Genomic DNA, 27915 nt, shown 5'->3' on the forward strand with positions numbered 1-27915 from the left:
GCGCTGGGTTGCAGAGAGTTATCGCTGCGGTGGTCGCGATGGGAAAGTCAGATTTTCTTACGCCTAAGGCCATTGCCAACAGGATAAAGTCCAAGGGGCTGCAGAAGCTGCGCTGGTATTGCCAGATGTGCCAGAAGCAGTGCCGGGACGAGGTAAGCGGACCCGGTATGGCCCCTCGCCCCGTCCTCTCCCCTGGCTAGGTCCAGCTGGAAATTTGGGCTCAAGTCCCTCATGCTGAGGGTGAAGGCGTGGATCTCAGGGTCCTAGTCGTGGGGTCGGTACTGGACCAGTCAGCTAGTCAACACAATAGGGACTCTTCCCTGCAGCCCCCGTCCTAGAGTCTTTGACGCCCCTTTCCTCCTAATCTGCCCTCTAAGATATGCGAAATAAGAGAAGATTTTTCAGCTCTCGTTGAAGTGATCCCACTTAAGCTGTCGTAAAACGGAGGCCAGAATAATAAAATGTCAGGCGCCTAGGCAAAAACAATAACAATCATCTCCGACTTGGCATGACTCTTAACGAGAAACAGAATGATTCGGATTCACACCTCTTTTCAGGATCTGATGAAAAAGAAGAGTTAAGTTCTTGCACACTGCTCATCTAACAATAATTTATTGAGCAGCTTCAATGTGCTAAGGCCAGGATATTATTGTGGTTAAGATGCGGACGGGAGTCATACTGTCAGAATTGTGAAGCCTACCCGCACCACTCACTGCTGTGTGGTGTTGGGCAAGTTATTTACATTTTCTCTTCCTGTTTACTTATCTGTAAAGTGGGAATAATAACTATACCTACTTGTAGGATTGCTTTGAATTTTAAATGAGTGAAATCTATGTAAAGTGACCCAGGGGGTCTTTGGGCAGATCTTGAAAAGCTTTGTGTGCCGTGCTATGGAGTTTACACTTTTTCCTTTAATGAGATGGACGATGAATGAATCGTCTTAAAGAATTGAGAGCGGGTTAGTGATGTGATTATATTTTTCTCTGGAGATTGAATTGGGTAAGGATGGGAGAACATCAGGCAATTGGAATAATCTAATCCATTGTTTCTGCAAGTGAAGGATGAGATATTTTAGGTGGGGCTCACATTGAATAACATTGATACTGTTACTTGTTTTCATTTCTCTTTAATTCTTTCTGTTTAAGTCAAAGTGAAATTCTCACACAGAAAACTAGAGACTAGTACGTTTAACATCCATATAACCATTACCCAGATTGAACATGTTAAGTATTTTATCATAATTACTTTTTTCTGAAATATTTTAAAGTAATTTACAAACTTCAGGATATGTCACCTCTAAGTACTTAAATAGGCATTTCTAAAATATCAAGGTATTTTCCTGCAGACCCAAAATATATATCATCACACATAACAATAAGAATTCCTTTATGTCTTCTGACACAGACTCCGTGCTCACGTTTCCTCAGTTCTTCCTCCAAATGCATTTTAAAGCAGTTTTTAAAAAACCAAGATCTCATCAAAAGCTATGAATTGGATTTAGTTATTAGGGCTTTTAAAAAAAATAAACTTTATTTTTTGAACAGTTTTACATTGACATGTCATTTATCACCAAAATCGACAATTTACATTAGCATTCACTCTTGGTGTTGGACATTCTGTGGGTTTGGACAGATGTCTGATGACATGTACCCACCATTATGGTATCACACAGAGTAGTTTCACTGCCCTAAAAATCTCTGTGCTTCAGGTTATTAGTACTTTTAATTCTCTTTAAATTCTAAATTTACAGTAGAACCCACCTCCTCCACCCTCTCCTTCCACTCCCCAACTTTTTTTCTTGCCATCGACTTGAAGACACTAGGTCAGTCAATTATCAGAACATTCCTACTTTCTGGATATGTTAAATTATTTCCTTGTAATTGTGTTTTGCCTTCTTTCTCTAACTCTTATAGTTGTTTTTATCTAAAGACTTGATTAGTTTCAGGTGAAACATTTTGGGACTAATATTTTATAGGTGATCCTGTGTATTTCATATTGCATCACATAAGGAAGCCCATATGTCTAGTAGGGCTAAGGTGATTAAGTAAAGATGACAGCCTGTAAAGTAATGTTAGAAAGTAATATTTTCCCTCTTGCAACTAGTAGGGTGATACTTTGGAATCATGACCATATATCTAGTTTTCCGTTAATCTTCCCTGGAGGATATTTTTTCCATTGATTTTTTTTAGAGAGAGTGGAAGGGAGGGAAGGGGAGAAAGAGAGAGAGGGAGGGAGAGAAACATCCATGTGAGAGGGGAGAAACATACTGATTGGTTGCCTCCCAAAAGCCCCTACCTGGGCCAGGGATCGAACCTGCAACCCCTGATGGAGAATGGAACCTGGACCCATCGGTGTGTAGGCCGTCACTCTAACCACTGAGGCACACTGGCCAGGGCTATTGACTTATTTTTAATTTATGGAAAATGGGACTGGTTTTTCATTTACAAGACCAATACCAAGTTTCTTTATTTAAGTAAGAGTAATACATGGGTGGTACACAGACCAGCAAGTATTGTGTAGATGGTCTGTGGATAACTAAAGATTAGGAAACTACCTTAGTCAAGAACCAGTGTTGAAATCAGGACAGTGGCAATGGGATTGAGCAGAGGGACTGGATAAGAGTTATTAAGAAAGTTGAGTAGGCTCAGTGATAAATGGAGTGTAGGGTGAAGGAGAAGGACACTGGGATGCCGGCCTTGGTCGTGGCTTGCCGATTGGGTGTGTGATCTAGTGCTATTCACTGAGATGGGGGACACAGGAGGAGGGGCACATTTTTCATTTCTATTACTAGTAAAGAATCAGGTTCAAATGCTAACAAGAATATATACAAAGTCAAAACTTGTATGTTTTTATAATCATCTGAGAAGATAGAGATTTAGTATGTTTAACAAGGTTTATATAATATGCAACAATGTATTTTGGATAATAGCTAAAGTAGAGGAAACTGAGTGAAAAATAGTGTCCTTAATGGAAATTAATGACCCATTTTATTTCATTATATTCCTTGAAACACTTGTATAATACTCTGTGTGAAGTAGGTGCTTGCAGGAATTTGTTCAACTGAGTCAAAAAAACCCAAAATTACTCTTGTTATTGGGTGCAGTAATGTTTTTTACTAATGTCTGTTTTCTACAGTACTACAGTAAACCTTTGGATATAACGGACAAAATTTCCAGTTCTGTATGTCATACGTGAAAATTAACACTCTGTTAATTTTAAAATGCTTTTAACCAAGATTTGCTTATAATTAGATTAACAGGCTATTTTTGTTACTAATTCACTGTTATTTTTAACAAATTTTAGCAAATAGGCCATATGTTGGAAAAAATATTGTAGTAACTTTGCCAACATAAATAAATATTACATATGTAAACTGTAGTCTACATATTTAAATCTGAGAGTCACTGCTGGTAAGCAATGTCCAGGGAATGATTAGCCTGTGATCACACCGCATCTTGCATGGTAATTGATTCTGTTGTTGCCTGGCATGACTTTCTGCAGCAGTTTTAAGGCCTGTGGGCAGCTGTTCCCACGTGCTAAGCCATGCCCCAGCCACACATTTGTTTACTTGTGGTGACGGTGAATGCAGGCACTCATTAGACCTATTCAATATAAATTTAAAATTACAGTAATACATATAGAAAACTTTTCTGTGAAATTAAACTTTTCATACATAATTTTAATTACACAAATGTGTCTACATAAGTAAAAATGGGTAAACTAACTAATTTGTCAATTTGTTAACATAACATTCAGAAAATCTACTTTATTAAAGCTTTCTGCTTTAATGGACACCCCTTCACCTGAATTAGTCCATTATATTGCAGTTTTACTGTATTTTTTGTCTCTTTAATACCTGGGATTATTCTTTGATTAGCAAGGTTGCAAAACTCAACTTTGTAATTTGGTAGTGATTTGGTTATTTTTCATAGTTTACCATCAAAGAGCAACTTTTTAAAAGTTTAGTTAAATACTTCTACTTAGGTCCCATTATGATGACCTAAATCAGAATTTAACTACTCCTTTCACATTTTTTGTAGAATGGCTTTAAGTGTCATTGTATGTCCGAATCTCATCAGAGACAACTGTTGCTGGCTTCAGAAAATCCTCAGCAGTTTATGGATTATTTTTCAGAGTAAGTAACTCAAAGACATTCTTATCTCAAAAGCTTTATTCAGTTGGACATTAATAGATACTTAATATTTTATATATTGGAGGCTCTGTTTATTCCTTACATATTAACTTGATAGCTATATTATCTTTGTGCTCAGTTTCCATCTTCCTTGAACAATTCATCATAGTACGAAATTGTTGAAAAAAATATTTCTCACAATTCGTTTTCCCTTCTTTTCACTTCTAAAACTGCTTTAGAAGAAACTGTCTTTTCTTCTAAAGCAAGTATGGCTAAGAGCATAGCTCTGGAGTCAGACTGCCTGACTTTAAATCCTTCAAATCCAGGTTTCTCCACTCATAAGCTATGTGACTGGGTGAATAACTAAAGTTCTCCTGGGCTTTAATCTCATCTGTAAAATGGGGCGAAAAATAGCACCCTCTTCCAAGTATTGTTTTTCCTTCATAGGGTTTATATGAGGTTATATGAATTAGTACTTTTAAACTGTTTAAAAGAGTACCCAATACTGAATAATATTAGCTGGTAATTATTATTAATAATAATATTTTGTTTTGCTTCTCTCCATCTTTTTCTTTCCAAAGTTCTAGACCTTTTGGTCTAAGGACCATCTTGAATACCACCAGGGTACATATGGCACACTTGGGAAACACCACTCTGTCACAAGCCATCTGCACTCAGTGCCTTCCTTGCCACCTCCCTCCCGTTCACTCCGTCCACTGCAGCTGCCTTCCGCCCGTCAGACTCCAGAAGTCACTCGTGCCTTTTTCCGTCTTTCTCTTCCTTGCTCTTTCTTCAGTGGGTAATGCTCTTAACTCACAGCAGAATCTCCTCCCTGATTTACATTCTTCCCTGGTCTCCCTCCTACGATTCCCTCTGCTCACTTCCTGCATTCGTTCCTCTTCCTCTCCCAGCTCTTCAGATGTGGGAAGTCCTGCGGGTGCCCACTTGGCTTCTCATCCCACTCGAAACAGTCTCCATGAGTTATGTTACTCTTCTGCTACCTTTATGTTTGGATAAACATAAACTCCTAAGTCTGGATGTTCATTCTTTTTTTTTTTTTAATATATCTTTATTGGGCCTCTTTTTCATGGCGCCTCGGAGGCGGTCGGCTGCTTCAGGATGAAGCTGAACATCTCTTTCCCAGCCACTGGCTGCCAGAAACTCATTGAAGTGGACAATGAACGCAAACTTCATACCTTTTATGAGAAGCGTATGGCCACAGAAGTTGCTGTTGACGCTTTGGGTGAAGAATGGAAGGGTTATGTGGTTCGAATCAGTGGTGAGAACGACAAACAAAGTTTCCCCATGAAGCAGGGCGTCTTGACCCATGGCCGTGTCCACCTGCTGAGTAAGGGGCATTCCTGTTACAGACCAAGGAGGACTGGAGAGAGAAAGCGCAAATCTGTTCGGGGTTGCATTGTGGATGCCAACCTCAGTGTTCTCAACTTGGTCATTGTAAAAAAGGGAGAGAAAGATATTCTTGGTCTCACTGATACTACTGTGCCTCGTCGCCTGGGGCCCAAAAGAGCTAGCAGAATCCGCAAACTTTTCAATCCCTCTAAAGAAGATAATGTCCGCCAATATGTTGTGAGAAAGCCCCTAAACAAAGAAGGTAAGAAACCTAGGACTAAAGCACCCAAGATTCAGCATCTCGTTACTCCACGTGTCCTGCGACACAAACGTCGGCGTATTGCTCTGAAGAAATAGCGGAATAAGAAAAATAAGGAAGAGGCTGCAGAATACGCTAAACTTAAGGCCAAGAGAATGAAGGAGGCCAAAGAAAAACACCAGGAACAGATTGCCAAGAGACGTAGGCTGTCCTCTCTGAGAGCTTCTACCTCTAAGTCTGAGTCCAGTCAAAAATGAGATTTTGTAAGAGTAACAAATAAATGAGCACAGACATAAAAAAAAAATATATATATATATCTTTATTGGATTTCAGAGAGAGGAAGGGAGAGGGAGAGAGAGATGGAAACATCAATGATGAGAGAGTCATTGATCAGCTGCCTCGTGCACGCCCCCGACTGGGGACCGAGCCCGCAACCCAGGCATGTGCCCTGACCAGGAATGGAACCTTGATCTCCTGGATCCTAGGTTGATGCTCAACTGCTGAACCACACCCGGCCGGGCTGGATGTTCATTCTTAACATCTGTCATGAGTTACAGACTTTTTTTTCTCCTGGGCAGTTCTAGTCTATATTTCTGAAGGCCGTCTCAAAGTCAACCTTCCCAAAGCTGGGCTTAATTAGGATTCTCCCCACCATACCTGCTGGTTATCCTGCGCTGGCTAGTAACTGCCCACGCAGATGGCTACTCTGCAGACCTCGGTGTCCTCTGGCAATTCCCTCCTGTGGGTTCTCTTCTGCAGTGTCCTTTAAATTTATGCCTTTTCCATTCTCACAGCCCCAGTAATTGTCCTCAGTGTCTCCATCTAAAAGATTTCAGTGACTTCCTCACTGGTCTCCCAACCTGCAGCTTCTGCTCCTCCTCTACCTGCTCTCTGTCTGTGGCTCACAAGCCAGTGCCTGCATCAGAATTACCTGGAGGGCTTGTGAAGGCAGAATGGCAGACCCCACACCCACTTTCCGATTCCATAGATCTGGGATGGGGCTGTAGACTTTGCATATCAATCAAGTGCCCGGGTGATATTGATGCTGTTGGTCGGGGACCACACTATGAGAATTGTTACTGTATACTCTCCACCAGCATTCTCTTTCTAAATCACAGATTGTCACAAATTAACTCCTAGGTGAATTATTTTATGCTCTTCCCTTGTCTGCCTAAACCCAACCTCTTTGCCATGACTTTCACAGTACTTCAAAAATTAGCCCTAATGTTATATTCCAGCTACAGCTGCTCCCTGTTACTCTGTTCTACCCCGACGCACACTCGTTTTTATTGCCCTCAGTGTTGGCCAGATTCAGTTGTCTTTTCTCAGATGTTTGAAACTTTCATGTCTCTGTGCCAACTGGGAATGGCCTTCGCTTCCCTTGTAGAGGTCCTGTTTACACTTCACCGCCTGTACTAAAAATCACCTCGGGCACCTCTGGGTATCTCCTGCAACTCTTCCTATGACATTTTGTTACATCTCTTTTTCAATTTGACTCCTGTTATAATTGGGTTGCAAGATAGTAACCTAGGTGAAGATAAATGTTTTATTCACCTATGTTTATCTAGCACTTAACACAGTGTACTCAGTTCAGAGGGACATACTGAGTGCCAGTTTCCTGTGGAATAAGGGCAGTTTTGTTGTTATCAATAGAAAGGGGTTGTTATGCCACAGTCAGTAGTGCTAAGAGACTTCATAAAGGACCCTCTCCAAAGATATGTAGTCACTTTTCCTATGGCTGCTTTGCCAAGACAAAAAGTTTCAACTCCAGACTGACTTTTAACTTTGATTCTTGAAAGCTATAATCTTTTGGGATTCTTGTTCAGTTTTGAAAGGTCCATAACAGATATTCAATAAATGTTTCATACATCATTTGAAAATTCATACTGTACAGTGGCTTAAATTTCAGGAAGATAATGCTATATATTTGTAGAAATTACCTTATGCTTTCCTGTCTTTATTAGGGAATTCCGAAATGACTTTCTAGAACTTCTCAGGAGACGCTTTGGTAAGCATCTTAAGTATTGTGCCCATAATAACTTCCTTGTCCTATAACCTGCTCAGGATCAACAGTTTCACATTTTGTTTTTAGGCACTAAGAGAGTTCACAACAACATTGTTTATAATGAGTATATCAGCCACCGAGAACACATCCACATGAATGCCACTCAGTGGGAGACTCTGACTGATTTTACCAAGTGGCTGGGAAGAGAAGGTAAGAATGGGATGTATTTGGATAGTAGTAATTATGTGGCTCCATTGTGAGGAGAGTGAGTTGTCATAATTTCTGTGTAAATTTATTAGAAAGAGGATGAGTAGGGTAATTAAAAGACTGGAGCCCTGGCTGATGTGGCTCAGCTGGTTAGAGCATCGTCCCATGCACCTAAGGGTCTCAGGTTCGATTCCAGGTCAGGGCGCATACGGGAGGCAACTGGTCAGTGTTTCTCTCTCACGTTGATGTTTCTCTCTCTCCCCCTCCCTTCCTCTCTCTCTAGAATCAATGAAAAACATATCCTTGGGTGAGAATTTAAAAAAAAAATGTGGAGAGGAGCCTAATATTCCGGGGTTGATTTTGTGTATTATAGTTGAGTATGAATATCTGGAATCACTCTTTTGACAGGGCCAAGATGCATCATTGAAGCAGCCTCTCATTTAGATCAAGGATTGTTATCAGTCCTCTTCCATTTTTGCCCCTCATATTCATTTCACTTTAGGAAACTTGCTACCCCTCTTAAGGAGATTTTTTAAATGTATTGCTTTTTTCGTTTTTAATCTTCATAGGATGAAAAGTTGAAGAGAAGAAAAGAGAAGGAGATTTTGTGTCAGTGTATTACTTAGTCAGTGTGTTACTTATTTGGTGTGTTACTTAGTCAGTGTGTTATTTCATTCCATTTTAGGGGAATAATTTCTGTTTAGTTGCATTAGCAGAATATCATGTACTCATTGGATGTTGAACACTTACACACAATTGATTAATTACTAAGCAAGGTAATACTTCTTTCATGTGTTTTTCTTGTTTGAATATGTTTCCTCAACCTAGCTAGTTAAAAACCAGAATAGCAATTTTATGTTCAAAGAAATAGAATATTCCACTTAAAATAGCTAAATCTCATTAGTCAAGAATACGGAAAATTCATGTACTGCATGAATTTGTATATTTGAATGTATGAGTGCATAATGCAGAGATAAAAACACATGTATATTTACCTTCAGCTTTTATTATATACAAATTTATATGTCTGTTTTTTGGGTTTTTTTTTAAGGCTTGTGCAAAGTGGATGAGACCCCAAAAGGCTGGTATATTCAGTATATAGACAGGGACCCAGAAACTATCCGCCGGCAACTGGAACTAGAGAAAAAGAAGAAGCAGGACCTTGATGATGAAGAGAAAACTGCTAAATTTATTGAAGAACAAGTGAGAAGAGGTCTGGAAGGGAAAGAACAGGTGGGCAACAACATCATCGAGAGAGGCAATAGAAAGAGGACTAAAGAAGCAAAATTGCCTGTTTTGTTAAGCATTGAATTGAGTTTTGTAGGTATTGTGCTTTAATTAAGAGGAAGAAGAGCATGGCTGAGTGTAAAAGCCCAGGTTTTGGAGTTGAGACAAACTTGAATCACTTCCTGACTCACTGACTTCACAATCTTGTGTGATTATATAATCTCCTTAACCTCAGTATTTGTATCTCTCAGAAGAGGCAGTAGTTAATGGGAAAGAGATAAACAGATTATTTCTCCTGATTGTAATTAATGCAGGGCTGGAGATAAACAGTGTGTAGGAAAGTAGAGGGCCAGAGCTTGCTCCAGCCTGGGAGGGTATAAAATGTTTGAAGGTAGATACAGCCTCTGGGTTGAGAATTCTTAAAGAATTAATGGGCAAAATCTGGGTAAATGGGGGAGGGAGGGAAGGCATGGTGATGGTTCAGGGGTTGGAATAGCTAGATCAAGGCATTTATTTCAACAGATATTTATTGGGTACCTCCTGTGTGCCAGACACTATTCTAGGCAAGAGAGGATACAGCAGTGAACAAAAGAAAAAATCTGATCAAATCATTCTCAGTTGGAGAATATTTACAATACATATAATTTCTCAATTAGGTTCTCAGTCATGTTCAAGTTGTATCTTAGGGCTACCTTGCAACATAGGTAGCAAGTCCTAATATATGAGTATTGAATATTGATAGTAAATGCTCTGTGAACAAAACCTTCAAACTTTTTCCCCCTTAGGAGGCCCCCGTTTTTACAGAATTAAGCAGAGAAAACGAAGAAGAGAAAGGTAAATGTTACTTCTTTTTTGAATGTGGATGCTTTTGTATTGGTTCTGCTAAGAGTTAGCAGCATGTTTGGGAGCAAGACGTAATCTGTCTAGATTGCATTTTTCCCATCGATAAAATGAAAAGGCCAAGAAATACAGTACTAATGAATTGGATGGGATGCCCTCAGCTGCAGGTCACAAAACTGGCAAGTAACAAACTTGCCTAAACAATAAAGAAATATTTTGCCATACCAAGAGTCCCAGAGGTAGGGTAATTCAGGATGCGGAACAGTCAGCAGCTGGACATGAGGTGGCTGCTGCCATTTCCAGCTGTCATGTGCAGACCCAGCATTGTTCAGAAGATGACAACATCTTTTCTGGAGTCCCGTATAAGCAAGGAAGCTTTTTCTAGAAGTTACTCCTCCTGCCAGTGGACTTCCTTTTTTTTTTCTTTAAAAATATGTTTTTATTGATTTTTTTTAGAGAGGAGGAGGGAGAGAGAGAGAGAAACATCAGTGAGAGAGAAACATTGATTAGCTGCCTCCTACACAACCCCTATTGGGAGTTGAGCCCCCAACCTGGGCATGTGCTCTGACCAGGAATTGAACTGGTGACCCCTTGGTGCATGGGATGAGGCACACCGGCTGGGCTAGACTTCTTTTTGAATGTCATTGGCCAGTCTGTATCACATGTCTACCTCAAGAACAGTCACTGAGAAGGGAATGGGATTGTTTTATTTAGACCAAAAGAACCTTATTAATCACTTCCCAGGGGTCCCACCTTATTATCCTGTTGTCTTGGGCATTAGGTTTTCAACTGATTCAAATGTGAATTTTGAGTAGATACAAACATTCAGACTAAAGCATCCTCAGCCATGTGTGAGAGGTATGGACACCTAAACAAAATTGGATTCCTATTGATGAGGGGAGCAGGGGCATGGAGTGGAAAGATAGCCAGGACTGTCTGCTACAGCTGGATCATGAAGGTCTTTCCCAGCCCTATGAGCATCCATCCAGTATATTCTACAGGAATTTATGACCTCGGGATAGGAGCATTCCAGCTCTCTTTTTTTCAGCATGCTCATGGAAAACAACAACAACATACTAATGAATTTCTGTGTGGATATATTGTATCATATCTGAGAAGTTTTATTATTTTCCTGAAATATATGGAATACCAATTTTTCTCTTCTAGTGACATTTAATTTGAATAAAGGAGCATGTAGTTCAACAGCAACATCTTCCAAGTCAAGGTGAGCTACATGAATAGGTATCTTAGAACTTGAGAATTTTTGTCAAATGTTGATGACTACATTTTAAAAGCTGCAATACTGTGAATTATTTTTTTCTGGTTGTACTTTTTTTTTGGCTTTTGTTTGATGGTTCGTTGGTTTTGTGTGTATGTGTGGTTTTTCTAGCAGCTGGTGGGGTTTTTTTTCTTATTTGCCTGTCATAAGATGACTGTCTTTTGAGGAAAGGCTTATTTTGATTAAAGGCTCCATATGGGTACACTGTTGCTGCTCCGTCCATCCTTCCCCACTTACTGGTTCCTCTGTGCTACTGCGGTGCTGTTTATTTTTCTATCATAGTCCACTTAGCAAGTTTAAATGTTAGCTAGGGTATACACTTTTTGCTTTACCTGCTGTGTTATAATTTTCTGAATATCGAGACTAAGTTATTGACCTAGCTCCTTAGTACTGTCACCTACTACAGTATAAATGCACTAGCCAGCACTCAGTAATAATTGTCTTCTCTTCTATATGGTGTAGTACAGGCAGGAGTCCACAAACTCTCTTAAAGTGCCACATAGTAAATATTTTAGACACTATTGGTCATACATATATGTCTTTGTCACAACCATTTAGCTCTGCTGTTCAGAGTGAGAATGCAAACATAGCAGTGCATAAATGAATGAACACACTGTGTTTCAGTAAAATCCTACTTACAAAAACAGGCTGCAGGCTGGACTTGGTCCTCAGTCTGTAGTTTGCCAAACCCTGGTATAGCATGTAGTTAGGTACTTCTCTCCGCTTTTCATGTTCTTTTCTAGATATATATTCTTTTACCAAATATTCACTATTGTTGATATGCAGTGCATTCAGTTTGGTTAAGGAGGTTAGAAAGCTAAATATAAGAGAAGATGTTCAGGAAGGTACCAGTATGTATGTGAACTTTACATATTGTGTATTTAAGGCCCTCAGTTGTTTTTTGGAGGGAGGTTAATTTATAGGCTAGTGGCTATTTGCATGACTAAAGTGGCTAGGAGAATTGAAGGAAATGGGCTGGCTGAGTCAGCAATGTATAACTGCTTCAGAATGGCTTGCCAAATGTCTTAGCTTTAATCAAAATATTTCAGAATTAGCAACTACATTAGATGTCATGAAGAAATTGGTTAATTGAGTTCTATATAAGGTACATTTGAAAATTATTTTAAAGATATTGATATAATATCACATCATATGGTTTTAGACCCTTCTGTATTTCTCTCCATTCCAAGTGTAGGTGAATGTTAAGACTGGTCCCAGTGGTCCCCAAATTAATCACCCTTGTATTAGTTTTCTATGACTGTGGTAATTAATTACCACAAACTAGGTGGCTTGAAACAATGGAAATCTCATCTGTCTCTGGAGGTCAGAATTCTGAAATCAAGGTGTCTGGAGGGCTGTGCTCCCTCCAGAGGCTCTGGGGGAGAATCAGCTTCGGGTGGCTACTGACATTCCTTGGCTTGTGGCTGCATCCCTCATCTTCATATCACCTTCATGTGTGTGTCAGATCTCCCTCTGTTTCTCTCTTAAACCTTGCTGACCAGCTATTTCGAGCCAGAACTCACTGTGTGGCCAGCTACTTTTCCAACGTGACCAGTAAGCAAGGTGTTTAAAATTACTTAAATTAATTTAAGTGCAGACATGAGTTATCTCGTGATGGGTTAACAACGTTCAGACACAGAAACATATGTATACTGGTGACTGGTCAGCAAGGTGATTAAAAGAATGCTCTATGGACACACACAATAGCGTGGTGAAGGCCTGGGGAGGGGGGGAATTAGGGAGGAGGGGGGTCAATAGGAGAAAAAATTGGAACATCTAATACTTTCAACAATAAAGATAAATTTTTTTAAAAAAGCAATCTTGGTCAAACATTTACAAGGGGGGGAAAAGAATGCTCTAATGCTACCTTTAAATGCTTAAAAAAATTTTTTTTAGCCTGGCCAGCGTGGCTCAGCATTTGAGCATCAACCTATGATCCAGGAGATCAAGGTTTGATTCCCACTCAGGGCACATTCCCGGGTTGCGGGCTCGATCCCCAGGAGGGGGCTTACAGGAGGCAGCTGATCAGTGACTCTCTCTTCATTGATGTTTCTATCTCTTTCTCTCTTCCTCTCCTTTTCTCTCTCTGAAATCAATAAAGACATATTAAAAAAAAATGTTTTTAAACAAATAATTGAAAATAATAATTCTGTTGTATTTTCTTAACATCACATTTTTTTTCTTGGTTATCTCCCTGGTAGCTTTGGGCAAATATTTATTTGTTTCATCTTTTGTAAATATGACAGATTAAATAATTAGACTGGTAAGTTTCATTTAGTCAGCAAATATTAATTTAGCATCAATTTAATGTGAGTCACAACATAGTTACTGCTACATTTCAGGGGGGAAAATTTATACATATGGTCCCTTCTCTACTGTGAGCAAGGAGTCTTATATACAAATGATTATAATACAAAGTGGAGTGTGATGTATGCCATAAAGTGCTATGGCATTTTAAAAATGACAATTGGAGAAATCTCATGAATAATGGATCTTAAAGAATTTTAGCAGATGGAGAAAAATGGAGAGATTCTTTTAGGTATAAAAGAGGCATGTGTAAATTTGCAAAAGCATGAAGTATAGGGCATGGCTCAGTCAATAGCAAGTTGTTTATAATGGAGAGTGAACATAGTAATTCAGGGATAATATTCTGGGGTCATTGGTTACAATTGTATATCAGCACTAAAAAAATTAGAATTTACACTGTCAATCTAGGCAGTCAGGCAATCAAAAATATTTAACATGTTAAGGTCTTTGCTTTGAAAAAATAGAACTGGCAATAGTGTGCTAGACTTCTATCAGTCATTTTACAAACATTTAATCCTTGTAATCAAGCTCGGAGGTGGGTCACGTTATTATCCCCATTTATACATGAGGAACTGAAGCTTAGAAAAATTTATTACTCAAAATCCTAGAAGTAGCCTCAAACCCTGACCTGCCTAACGCCGAAGCCATTGCTGTCATCGCTCTGCTATACCAGTTATATTGGCACTCGGTGAAGGGGTGAGGAGAAGGTAGGAGGGAGATAAAGACAGGAAGGGTTACATGTTCTCCTGGTGCCTAGAGCCCTGTAAGGGACATAGATGGGTACTTTATTGTTTCAACTAATTTGTTAGACATGAATCATGTAGCAGATTTCTTCTATGTTGTTTATTCTGCACATTCTAAAGCCTTTGTGTATAGTTGCTTTTTATTTTTTTAAATCTTTATTGATCTCAGAGAGAGGAAGGGAGAGAGAGAGAGAAACATCAATGATAAGTCATGATTGATCGTCTGCCTCCCACACGCCCCCGACTGGGGACCGAGCCCACAACCCAGGCATGTGCCCTGACTGGGAATCGAACCACGATCTCCTGGATCCCAGGTCAATGCTTAACCACTGAGCCATGCCGGGCTGGGCTGTGTATAGTTTTTGTTAACAAGCATGGTTCTTCATCTCACCAGTTCTTTGGGACCAAGTGCCTTGAAGGTAATAGAGACCATAGCATCAGTGAAACGGAAAGAATCTTCCCAGAGCTCAGCTCAACCAAAAGAAAAGAAGAAAAAGAAATCCGCACTTGATGAAATCATGGAGGTACAGTTGATGAACTGCTTGTTCACGCCTTAACATTAGAGGAATGATGCAGTTTAAACCAGGGAAACTTAAATAGTTTTACCATTATTATATTACTATAAAGTTAGAAAACCGTGCATATACTAGGTTAGGAAAAAGGAGCCTAGATACAGTTCCACTGGAATAGAATTAGAACTCTCCAGCTAGGTTTAGTTTCTTTCCTCAAGTGCTGCTTTCAGAACTCTCCAGCAACTATGGTCTGTAGAGTTCAAAGAGAAGGACTTCAGTGGTGACGGAAGCTAGACATGAAAGCTCTGTTCCCCTTCTGTGGCTATGAAACTGGCATCCTCCATGGAGTCCCCCGCCAACCTGTGCTCTCCTATTGTCTAACTTCCAGTTTCATCTTTTAGCCAGCAGGAAAAAGCTGTGACATCATTTTAATTTGATTTCACCTGATGGCTGTTTATGTGATGAACTATTGAAAACTTGTGATTGTCTGGATCTAGGGCCATACTTTCTACCTGGAACTCTAGAGTAGTTCTGCAGAAGGCTCTTAATACACTTCAAACATTTCTTTATCCTTTCCAACACATGAATTTATCAGTTAATTTATGAAATAAATGGAAAAAGAGAAGAGGAAGGACAGGTGAAGAAATGGATACAAGAAGAAGCTTTTTTTCATGTAATATTTTCTCTAGTCTCTCAACCCTTTTCTTCATGTGTGAAAGGACAGAAGGTCATTGTTTGGTCTTCCATGTTACTGAGGAGCAGTCTGAAAAGCTTAAAGTATAACATAAGATGTGTATACTTTGAGATGTGGTCATTCCACCATTCAACAAATATTGAGTTGCTGTTACTGTGCTAGGTAGGTGTTATGTGAGGTCATAGGACTATAGAATAGGGATAAAAACACAGTACCTGTGTGTCATGGAGCTTTTATTCTAGTGAGGGAGACATTCCGTGAACAAGTGAATAATAAGTAATTACATGCAAAATGCTAAGTCCTAAGGAGGTGTGAGCATCAAGAGTGGGGAGATAGCTTGTGCTACGGTGGGAAAGAGCTCTACGGCAGGCATCAGAAGGTGAGGCCCATGTGGCTGCAGCGTGGTGAACGCAGAGTGGTAGCCTTTGAGGTTAGAAAGGGAAGGAGAGGAAATACCAGAGAGGTCTTACAGGCCATGGCACAGGCTTTTTAAATTTAATTCAAAGGAAAATGGAAAGCCAGATCTACCTGCTTTGAATATAATACATGCTAAATTTAGAATACTTTTTGTTCATATGAGAAAATTGGACTAATTAAAATGAGGTTTAGAATCAACCGAAGAATGACATCATTCAGTTCCAATGAAAGTTGGTACTTGGGGTTCTAACTTTAAGCAGTTAAAGGAAAAAAAGACGTGACCTAAGGCCATAATGGCCAGTCAGCTTTTGCTCTTTTGGTCACCCTTTTATTTACATCTCTCTTGGTTGTATGTTTCTTCCCCTCCATTTACAAGCTTTATTATGCATATCAAACAGGGAAGCTTCTCTTTGCCATAAGACTCTATACCTAATTGAGCTGTGCTAAATTGGTCTGTAAGTGTTGTTTTTACCACATGAAAACACTGCCTGTTTTCTAGTTCATGACAGTCACCTGGGAGGAAGTAGGTGGAGGGCAATACTTTAGTGTTGGCGGATGGCCTCGCAGTATTGTCTAAGTAGAGTCTGTTTGTGTTATTTTCTTGGTCAACTGACTTGCTTTATGACATTTTTAATTCAAACTTTAATCGAAAACTAATTGTAAAAACGTTTATTTTTATATCAGAGTTTGCAAATTATACTGCTGATTTTCTGAGAAGTATGTTTTGATTGTCTTCTGTGTTCTACAGATTGAAGAGGGCAAGAAAAGGGCTGCCCGAACAGACTACTGGCTTCAGCCTGTACGTATTCAGTTGGACTGTCTTAAGTTCTAAATGTACTTTCGAGTGAATGATTTAAGTAGCATTTGGTATGAACGACTAAATTTCTCAGCTGTATATAAACTACATAGACTTATAACTTCAGTGAGATTTTTTTTCTATTTGATCTTTAATTATTGGTTGTACCTGTATTGGCGGGTTACTTCATGTTTTTTAGGCTAATAATATCCCTTGAGTTTAATGCCAAACTTGTTTATGACACCTTAAATTTAAGCCTGGAATTATTTTCCATTTTTCCTGTAAGACAAAAAATTGTAGTTTCAGAATTAGAATTAAATAGAATTACAAATGCCGAAGTACTAGTTTTCAACTTACATCTTATTGAACTTAAAATACTCATTTACTTTGTCAAAAAACAGGTTTTAATTTTACAAACTCAAAGAAAGCTTTGTATTTTGTTACTTGTTGCTTATTATTTTAAGACAATAATTTTATGACATTGTGTAAACATTGAAGTAATTTTGAAATTATTGATTGATGCTCTGTTTTGAACTTACTGAGATGTGAAGGTCTCATAAAACCTTCAGAGCTCCTTAGTTATTCTTACAGAAGCTGGTTTGATCAGGAGAATGAAAAGTAGTGTGTTATTTAGATGATTTCTGATTTGAAAAATAAGATTAATAATAACCTCAAAGGTCAAGATATTCTAAGCTCTGATCTTCATAGTCATTCTCCCACTCGCTTGGAAATAATACAGCTCTCATGTCTTAGTTTATATTTTTATATAATGGGAAATGCTTCTACCTCAGGATCACGTGACAGATCATGAAATAAATTATTTAATACAAGAATACTTCCTGTGCTAGCCCTAGCTGATTTGGCTCAGTGGTTAGAGCATCAGCCCATGGACTGAAGGGTCCTGGGTTCGGTTCCTACCAGGGGCAGGTGCCTCAGTTGCAGGCTTAATCCCCTGGCCATGTTTGGGGCAGGTATAGGAGGCAACCAGTTGATGTGTCTCTCTCACATCAATGTTTCTCTCTGTCTCTCTCTCTTCCACTCTCTCTGAAAAGCAATGAAGAGGGTATTCTTGGGTGAGGATTAAAAAAAAATACTGTTAAATAAAAAGTATTTATTTTGGATAAATTATTTCAGTTAATTCTCATGTCAGCCCTATAAAGTAATTACTGTTACTATTCTGATTCTGTAGGTAAGGAAACCAAGGCCTAAAGTATTTGAGTAATTTCCTCAAGGTCGTTTAGGAAGCGGTGAGCCAGGATTTCCCTGGCAATCTGATTCATTGGGTGTACTCTCAGCTAGTAAACAGTACTACTTCCTGGGCAGCTGTAGCCACCCTGACTCCATCTCATCTCTAAGTGGAATTTTCATCAAGATTAGTAAAGAAAGGACCTGTAGGGAAGAGACCATCCATGAATTATTTTCGTTTCCCCTATTAAAGTAGCTAGCATTTGAACATTAATAGTGTTAAATAATGTTTGTGAAAAATGTAGTCAAGAATTTTGATGAAAGCAGTAGTTAGTTCTTAACTAGGAGTGATTAAGGAAATTGTTTACCTCAGTCTCTATAATAGCAAACATCATAGAACAATTTATTACATACACTCGTCCTCTAAAGACAGAAGCTTAGGGTACAGTGGTCCAAGGGATTTCACAATACACCTGCTTCAGTACTCCCACCATCCAGTCTCCTGGTGTGAAATGCACATTTTCACTAACCTCCTGGGTGAATCTTACATGTACCCTTGGTTAAGAACCATTGGTTTAAAAACAAACTAAAAGAAAAAAGGCAAAACATTCCAAATCTTACTTAGTCTAAAAATTCTCTTTCGATGGACGAAACTTTCAATTAAGTTTTATTTTCTGTTGATAATTTTATCATATTGTTTTATTCAGCTTTTCTGCATAGTTCCTCTTACAGTGTTACGTTAAAAGTGAGAGTCAACCAACACTGCTCTGATGACTCGGTGTGTTTCTTATTTTGAAAAGGGCATTATGTTTGCTAAAATAGCCAGCAGTCCACAGAGATAGATTGAGAGCTTCATTTTTTAAACTCAGAAAAGAAAAATTTCAAACAGATCTATTGTGAGCAAGTGTCAGTAAGTCCAGTGATGTGATGAGCTGTCTTTAAATGAAGGCCTTTGAGAGATTTAGCCCAGAAATACTCTGGCTGAATCAGAGAAGCTGTTGTGGTATTATTTGGCTTCCTTTAGAAAGTCTTAGTAAAACAGAGGCTTAAGAAGAAGACCCTTCAACTCTTCAACATGTCGCTCTGCTTTTAAATATCCTCCCCCACAGTCCTTGATGAATTTTTGTTCGTACAGTTTTTAGCACGGCTTAGTGAGGTACTTGTGACCATCTGGTACCTCTGTTATAGTTACTTGAAGTAGCAAATGCAGAATTACTGTAGTGAAGACAGCGAAGAGATAGGCGATTTAATTTCCATTGTCAGCCATTACACAGCTAATCTGCATCAGGAAAGCAGCAGTAACAAAGTGAACTCTGAATGCATTAATATGAAATAAGCCCAGATTTCTCTCACATCTGAGAATGAGTTGCTCCAAAGAATGATACTTTTAGCTGGAGCTAATCTGGAGGAATCTCATCTATATCAGAAATTGAAAGTAACATAAGGAGAAAAGAACACTGGACAGTGTCTGGTCCTGAGAATTCTCAGTGAGATTCTTGCCATCTGCATTTTTATCAGCAGTGAGCACCAACAGTATAATATCCTTAACACTTCACTTTGTTAAATGGATAGAAAGAGGTTGTTTATGAAAGACATGAATTAATAGAGTTGAGATTTATAGATACAAGCCCTAGATTTCAAGAAACCTTCACTTTGGAAATCAGCCATTAGGTATATATTTTTTCCTCTTGGTAACTGTATTGAATAAAAAGAGAAAGAAGGAATGAAAGATTACTAAGGAAGTGCCATTGTTGGGAAGGCTTAGAACTCCAAATTTTCTGATTTAGCAGAGCAGTCACATTTTACGATGGTTTTTGTTGAACATGGTTTAAAATGAAGGATAAGACAGAGAAGATACTATATGTCTTGTTTTTTTTGTTGTTGTTATTTTCTAGGAAATCATTGTGAAAATTATAACAAAAAAGCTGGGAGAGAAATACCATAAGAAAAAGGGCATTGTTAAGGTAAGAACAGAACGTTAAGAATGGAATTTGTGAAAGGAGCTGGTGGGTTACTGAGTAAGGCCATTTTGGTAGTCCTAAAAATCAAGTCCTAGTAGCAGAAAGCATATGTTTAAGGTATTGATGGTTCTATAAAAGGAAAGCTGAATTCATAATTGTTGGAGAAATAATTCATTTTCAACCATCATTTATGTTAACCTCTGTTTCCTTTCTTACTGGAGCAAATAGTATGTATGAAATGCCATTGGCACCTCTTAAACTCAGTATGCACACCTTGCTAATCAGCAAGGTACATTCTCTGTTAACGATGAGCAATATAATTGTACCCCCAGAATTCCAAGGAGGCCTTCCATGTGTTTTACCTGAGGGTGTTTTGGCTGCTCTAGGATTTTAAAATTTAAAAATCAACACTCTGGGGTTTTTTTGCTTTTCCTAAATATAGTTTCATTTCTGCACCCAGCCTTTGCATGCTTAAATTGCCCTTCCACTGTCCTTGAAGCTAGGCGAAATTATCCCTCTCACTATATTTCTTAAAGTCTTATTCTAAGATCACCAGTTTTTATAGTTTGCAGATGAAAACCTTAACTAAGTTTTGAATTGAATTCTTTATTAAGAACCAAAAACTAAGAAATAATAAATGGTTTCTAGAAAATAGTGTTGTTTATAGAAGGAGTTACTCTTCTTTTGATTGGAATTTCTTTTTATTTTATTTATTTCTGTCCTTTGAAATTTGTGTTCACATATCTCTTCTATTATAAAAGTGTTGATTTTACATGACAGGAAGTAATTGACAAATACACAGCTGTTGTAAAGATGATTGATTCTGGAGACAAGCTGAAACTTGACCAGACTCATTTAGAAACAGTAATTCCAGCACCAGGTAAATCTTTTTGCAGACCATTTAATGCATATATATGCCATCAGCTTGAGTGATTCCATTCATTAAACCATAGTTTTTTGACATTACTTGATAGTTATGGATACAAGTTTCCTTTTTAGAATTATATAACTGCCAGTATAACTGATCCTATTTGACTGGGTGTTGTGGTAGTTTGTCAGTCTTTTAAGAAAGCTATTTGTGTCATGAACACATTTTCCCTTCCTGGAATTTTTTTTTTTTCCAGAAGGAAAACACAGACATATCTGGGTAAATCCAATTATATTAGGGTTATTATTAATATATTTATTTAGCTCTCTGAAATAGTAAACTAAAACAGTATGATTTTGCTTTCTTTAATTATCTTGATCATTTGGATACGAACACAATGTCTACTATTAATGCTGTTTCGTCAGGCGATTCGCCTCTGATCCACTTTCTTCATGGTGATATAATTGCTGGCACAATGATCATGCTAGTCTCTAAAACTTCACTTATCAGATCCGTTATTCTTTCCCTCTAAAATAACAAATCATTTAATGGATTAAAACTTTTTTTCTAATAAACTAGACTTTTATAAGGTATAAAATTTGATAATTCTTAACATGTGAATACTCTGGTAAAACTGTCTCTGTAAGCAAGATAATGAATGTTTGTTTTATTACCCCCTCCCCCAAGTTTTTCTCATTTCCTTTATACTCTAATCATTCCCTCCCACTCCTCTTGCCTCCTGTCTCCCCCTAGGCAACCATCAATCTGCCTTTACTGCTGTTTATTTATCCAATCACCTGTTGATAGACGTTTGGGTTGTTTATAGTTTCTGGTTGTTAAAAATAAAACTGCTGTGAACTTTCACATACAAGTCTTTGTATGGACATAGGATTGCTTTCCTATTGGGAAAATACTTAAAAATAGGATGGCTTAATCACATGTCAGGCATATATTTAAACTTTTATGAAACTGCCAAACCATCTTTAAAAAGAGATGAATTAAAGGAAACATTTTTTTTCTGATTATTTGTGGACTCTGAGCATTTGCTTCAAATACCTTATACACCATGCAGTCTAAAATTAAAACATATCCATTTGACAAATAAGTGAAAAAAATGAGGAATATAATGTGATAGTAATTAAAGTATCTACAAACTATACTTTAGAATATAAAGTTCTTAAATGATAAAGAACTTCTAAGATAAGGGTTTTTGTTCATTATGTTTATTCTGTGTAATTGCATTTTGCTGTAACAAAGTAGAAGGAAAAAAAATGGACATGTTCTTTGCCTTAAGTCTTATATTCTTTTCTATCGTAGGAAAAAGAATTCTTGTTTTAAATGGAGGATACAGAGGAAATGAAGGCACCTTAGAATCCATCAATGAGAAGACCTTTTCAGCTACTATAGTCATTGAAACTGTAAGTATGTATACACAAAGACAGAAATTTCAAAGTGCTTTAAAAATGTGTCATAGTTCTTTTTCATTGGATTGGCCTTTGTGTCATTTTAGAGTTTGGGCTTTTGTTTGCCTTTGCTCCTGTTTAGAAATCTGTAAGCTCGTTTTCTCTAGTGACTCTACCATTGCTGAAGCATTTTATTTTCTAATTACTAAAGAAATGCCTATGTGACTGAGTCCATTCAGACTGCTATAACAAAATACCATAGACTGGGTGGCTTGTAAACACCAGAAACGTATTTCTCACAGGTCTCAGGGCTAGAAGTCTAAGATCAAGGCTCTGGCAGATCTGGTGTCTGGTGAGGCCCTGCTTCCTTTTCATGTGTCTTCACCTGATGGAAGGGCCAGGGGAACTCTCTGGAGACATTTGGGTTGTTTATAGTTTTTGGTTGTTACAAATAAAACTGCTTTTTTTAAGGGCACTAATCCATTTATAAGGACTCCACTCCCATGACCTCAAAGGCCCCATCTCCAAATACCATCCCATTGGGCATCAGGTTGCAACATAGGAAGTTGGGGGGGGCCCATTTAGTCAATAGTAATACTCATGTAAAACCTGAAAAATACAATTTAATTTAAATAATATTTTTAATTACCCATAATATCCCAGCCAAATGATAATTTTATATTTTATAAAACTGTCTACAGTATGTAGTTTTATATTCTGACTTTTTTCCCTCTCACATCTAATATAAAACTCAGTTTGTCGTGTTATAATTAGTGGGGAATGTGCAGTTATAATTAGTGGGGGAAAAGCCACAGAGATCAATTTTTAAAAATGTCCCTCCTTTCATAAAGGATTTAAGGTAGCAAAGATCAAGAAAATAATTAATTTAAAGAAATCTGACGTACAAAAATTGCTTATTGATTTAGAATTGATAATTGAGTGATAGGTCTGTGCATGAGGCAAAGGGGGATGTAAGATATCCGAAGAAGAAAAGATCTGAAACATGCTTTGTCCTAACTGCCTAATTCTTTTTAAAATCTTAACTATGTATTGTGTATCTTTATCTCTAAATGAAAGACTTTTTTGTCTCCAGTACAGCAAGTGTTAATATTTTGGGGGGATAATAAACCCCTTGGAGAATCTGATGAAAGTTCTGAACTCTCTCCAAACAATTGCACATGATTGTCAAATTTTACATATTTGTTGTCTTAAGGAATTAAGGGAAAAGCATCCCCTTATTTGAGAGAAAATCACATTTTAAGTAGATTAAGTTTTTCTTTCTCTGCTCCTGACAATACTAATCTAAAAACTGTCACTATGTTAAAATATGGTGGAGGGCGGGGGGATCATCTGTCTTTGAGACATTTATGAGTCTCTTTAAAAGTAAGTTTTTCTCTCTGGCTCAATTAGTGTAACGCTATGGAAAATCTTAGTTTTCTGTGGCAGATTGATCCGCCTCTACTTGTTAATTTCATAGTACTATCCAGTTTGGCTCCTGCTTCATGTTTTCATCTCAGGAAAACACAAAACAGATAACTACCATTGAGGATATTCTAGGTTCCATCCAGATACCTTTGGTTTACAGTTTGTATGATTTTCAAGAAGTACTTTCTTCTCTCCCGCACTTTAATCCCACAGTTTCACCTTCCTTTCTCAGCCTTAGTTGCTTACAGAGCTGTGCTAAGACCTCTGAGGAAGTCCACATAAAAAGCTTTCTGGTTGACTGCAAAACAGCACTTACTTTTGGAAGAGGAAACCTACCTGCTAATTTTTTGGTTTTTTTCTTTTTCTTTTGAAGTCTGCCCCCGGGGGGGGGGGGGGGGGGGGAATCTGTGTTTATATGTGCTGTGTCTGTCTGTATCCCCATGTCTTCTTCAAGTTACTGCCATGAAACACCTGAGCTTTTCACATGGTCTCCCCTGCTATCTTTACCAGTTCTGGAATCTTAAATTTTAGTATCAGTATTATAATATTTGAAACATTTGTTATTTTTACACATTATGCGTAATTTTACACATTTTACATATAAATTAAGTGGATTTTTTAAATAGCTAACAAAGTGTTCAAAAAAAGTCTCGGTCTTTTAACTATTTGCCCAATTAACCCAAACATCTGGCTCATTTTTATTCCCCAGCTTTGTAGTTCTTATCATAAAAGCATAATTTGACATCGACCTTTAAACTTGATAATGAAAGATTCAACCTGGGCCATCCTTTATATGGGAACTTAATTCTTTTAAATACAATCATTATTATATATTAAAAGAATGGCATTTTTAAAAGCATTTTAAAGGGAAGATTAAAAATGTTTTAAGGTTTCAGTAAAAAATGTTAAAATCTCAGTTCAGGGTTGGAGTCATCATCACCATCATTTTATATTTTTCAAGGGAGATGACCAACTTTTAAATTTTAACCAAAAGATTTAATAGTGAGTTGAAAGTTAACAAGCTCATACTTACATTATGTTCCAGGTATTGTATTGACTCATTTATATTTTCTAAGAACTTACAGGTACTTTTATTACTCCCCTGGATAATAATGCACAGAGTGGTTTAGTCACTTGCTAAGGATGGGGTTTGAACCTGGGCAGTTTGGGGCCAGAGCCCATATTTTTAGCCTCTGTGCTCCCAGGCTGTGTCAGCTTTTATGACAGGTACTTCATTGTCTAGTTTCCCACTTCCCCATTTGGTTGGATATGAAGAGAAGATGAAAATAGTACAAACATATTTGGGTATCCTGTATTGCTTAAAATCATGATATTTGCTCTAAAAAATACACACCTTCTAACTGGCAATGGTACAAATATAATAGAAGCCTACTTCTTATTCTAAACGTCTAGAATAGGTGTTCTTGATCAGGGAATGGCTCTTTTCTGAAGGGCAATTTGTGAGCCCATGGCCCTCTAACTTGTGGCTTTACCATCTTTAGTAAGTGGCTTTTTTTCAGTTGTGTTTGCTTCTGGCATACCAAGGAGAGCTTTGGAGTACAGGAGGGAGGTAGCATGGCCTGGCCTGGAAATGGCAGGCATCACTTCTCACTTCTCTTCACCTCCGTGCGCTGGAGCTCCACCTTATGGCCACACCTAACCACACCGGAGCTAGGGCCCCTCATTATCCAGGAGGCACCGTGCGCACATACTGAACAGCTAGCAGGCATTACCACAGTATCTCGTAATAACATGTTTCAAATATCTTCGAAGAAAATTATGGTAGTTCTTAATGAAATGTTAGCTACTTTAATGGTATTTTAGGGATATGAAAGGCAAATTTGTATTCCTAAGGGTAGTGTCATTTTCCTGTCTTTTAAGTACATGTATGTTTTTAACCTCCAATTATTTTCATTTACAGGGCCCTTTAAAAGGACGCAGAGTTGAAGGAATTCAATATGAAGACATTTCTAAACTTGCTTGAGTTTGAAAATTTGTGAACATATTAAAATCCTAAAGCACCAAATTGGTGTTCACCAAGGCATTACAAGACTCTACTGTGTTAGGGTGTTTCTTTTGTATAAAACAAATGGATTTATGTAAATGTTACTGTATAGTTGTTTAGCTAAACTTATAGAAAAATCTAATTATGTCTCTTGAAATATCAAACTATGTAAATTTGTTCTTATTTTTCTTTATAATTTCTTGATTTTAAAAAATTTTCATTAAAAGAATATCATAAAGCGTTTTATATAAGACAATTTAGAACCATATAATTAGAGGAAATTCTTCATATACTCTAAATTTATATTTTTATCAGTTAAGTAGTAATGGTGAACTATAAATATAATTACATTTTTTAAAAATCACACTAAATAGCAGCTTTATTGAGTTATAATTCATACACCACACATATCACCCATTTAAAGTGTACAATTTCAGTGGTTTTTAGTATATTTACAGAGTTGTGCAACCATCACCACTATCTAATTTTAGAACATTTTCATCACCCCCAAATGAAACCCTGTTCCCATAGTTACTCTCCATACTCCCTCTTTCCAGCCCTGGCAACAGCTAATCTACTTTGTGTCTCCAAGGATTTGCCTGCTCTGGGCATTTCATGTAAATAGAATCATACAGTATGTGGTGTTTTATGACGGGCTTCTTTCACATCTCATAATGTTGGCAAGGTTAATCCATGTTGTGGCATGTTTCAGTATTTCATTCCTTTTTACTGCTGAGCAGCATTCCGTTATATGGATATACCACACTTTTTAAACCGTTTCATCAGTTGATGGACATTTCGGTTGTTTATACTTTGGGGCTGTTATGAATAATGCTTCTGTGAACATTCACATACAGGATTCTATGTGAACATTTCAATTCCTGGGAGTAGAGTTGCTGAGTCACATTATAACTCAGGTGATACTGTGTTGAATATTTTATGGAACTACCAGATTGTTCCAAAGTGTCTGCACCATTGTACAATCCCACCAGCAGTGCTGAACTGTACATTTTTAAATAAGTAGAACAGTATGTTATGTAGGGATGCAAAAGACAGGAAACCTACCTCACACTTGCTTATGCACACAAAAAAAGGAAATTTATAGTTCACAGAACTGAAAAGGGGCAGACCCTAGCTTCACGTGAGTGGGATTCAGAGTGAACAGCCTTGTGTGGCTGGGTCATACTGGGTCTTTGGACTCACTTCTGACTAGGATAAGGCTGAAGAGAAGATGCTACTTTTTATGGTATTAAGTGATCCTTTAAAGCATGTAGAATGCTTTGAATAAGACCAGACCAGTAAGTACTAAAATAATTTCTGATTTGTAGATCAATTTTACCATACATTGACTGAGACCCTCTAATTCCCCTTTTGATTTGTTGCTTTGGATTTCCAGGTTCCCAACTCTAAGAAACCTTGTTTAATTTTCAGTATATTAAAAACAAACAAATTTATGACAGGAATGATCTGAGCCAAGAGTCTGGTTTTTCTGAAACCTAGGCTCTCATTTTCCTCACAATAAGGCATATATATTTAATTTGTTTAATGGAAACTATTTAGATTGATACTTAGGAGAAGCTTTGAAGACAGGCTGCATAAATGCTAAAGATGATTAATATATCTGACAAATTCCAGCCCTGTAATACCCCAGCTCTATACAAAATTCAATATTGATCAATTATCAGTGGGTTGCAAGATGCTCCACAAAATAAACAAACATAATACAGGCAATTGTCAAGTTCCCTTCATCGCTGAGTGCATAATACTTTCAAAAACTAATCAAGAGGTAGACAATGGACTAGTTCCTTTCTTCCAATGATTCCCATTAATTTGGTTCCTTTGGAATTCAAAATTGATTATTTGTAATTCAAAATTAATTACATAGAAAAGGCATATTTCTGGTCTCAAGGGAAGCATGTGAACCGTATTAATAAGGTTATTTTACAGGCAATGAATTTTAAAACACCAGCTGTTGATAGTTTTGATAATTTGAAGAACATAGAGTTGATTTTAAATCTAGTTGCTTTTGATAGGACTCTTGCTCAATATCATGCATATATATACCCCAACATTTCCATCATTATTTTAAGAACAATGGAACACATTTAAAATACTAGGAATTAGATTAAACTTACCTAAAGGTCAAATTTTAAAGTCAAAATTTTTACCAAGTAACAATTATAAGAACCCACTTTTGGAGCCTGTGTTGAATATTAGCATTTTAAGATTAGTATTTTTGAAATAGGAAATGGAAAATACGTAGTTTTTTTTTTAATGTATCATAGGTCACCAATTTTCAT

At 37.5% G+C, this 27915-nt stretch overlaps 1 protein-coding gene and 1 pseudogene across 2 annotated transcripts; both read left to right on the plus strand.

The window, feature by feature from the left end:
* Window positions 1-16: 16 nt before the first annotated feature.
* KIN (Kin17 DNA and RNA binding protein) lies at window positions 17-27078 on the plus strand. Of its 2 annotated transcripts, XM_016219765.2 has the most exons (13): window positions 17-152; window positions 4041-4135; window positions 7706-7749; window positions 7834-7956; window positions 9005-9186; window positions 9966-10014; window positions 11188-11245; window positions 14744-14873; window positions 16721-16771; window positions 19849-19917; window positions 20695-20794; window positions 22100-22200; window positions 25532-27078. In XM_016219765.2, exons 1-13 carry the CDS (start codon window positions 39-41, stop codon window positions 25592-25594), a joined length of 1179 nt encoding a protein of 392 aa, XP_016075251.1. In that variant the 5' UTR covers window positions 17-38; the 3' UTR covers window positions 25595-27078. The 2 variants fall into 2 exon arrangements, with proteins under 2 accessions (XP_016075251.1, XP_016075249.2); XM_016219763.2 differs by lacking the exon at window positions 25532-27078 and having other exon boundaries at window positions 22100-24001.
* Window positions 4378-6045, plus strand: LOC107542450 (small ribosomal subunit protein eS6 pseudogene; annotated as a pseudogene).
* Window positions 27079-27915: the final 837 nt, after the last annotated feature.

This window comes from Miniopterus natalensis, chromosome 1 (assembly GCF_054644295.1).
Source record: "Miniopterus natalensis isolate mMinNat1 chromosome 1, mMinNat1.hap1, whole genome shotgun sequence".
NCBI classification, from domain to species: domain Eukaryota; kingdom Metazoa; phylum Chordata; class Mammalia; order Chiroptera; family Miniopteridae; genus Miniopterus; species Miniopterus natalensis.

Coding starts and splice junctions, on each gene's coding strand:
- KIN (XM_016219763.2), top strand. CDS start 39: ATGGGAAAGTCAGATTTTCTTACGCCTAAGGCCATTGCCAACAGGATA. Junction 9,187..9,965: donor GTCTGGAAGGGAAAGAACAG/GTGGGCAACAAC, acceptor TTTCCCCCTTAG/GAGGCCCCCGTTTTTACAGA. Junction 11,246..14,743: donor GCAACATCTTCCAAGTCAAG/GTGAGCTACATG, acceptor TCATCTCACCAG/TTCTTTGGGACCAAGTGCCT.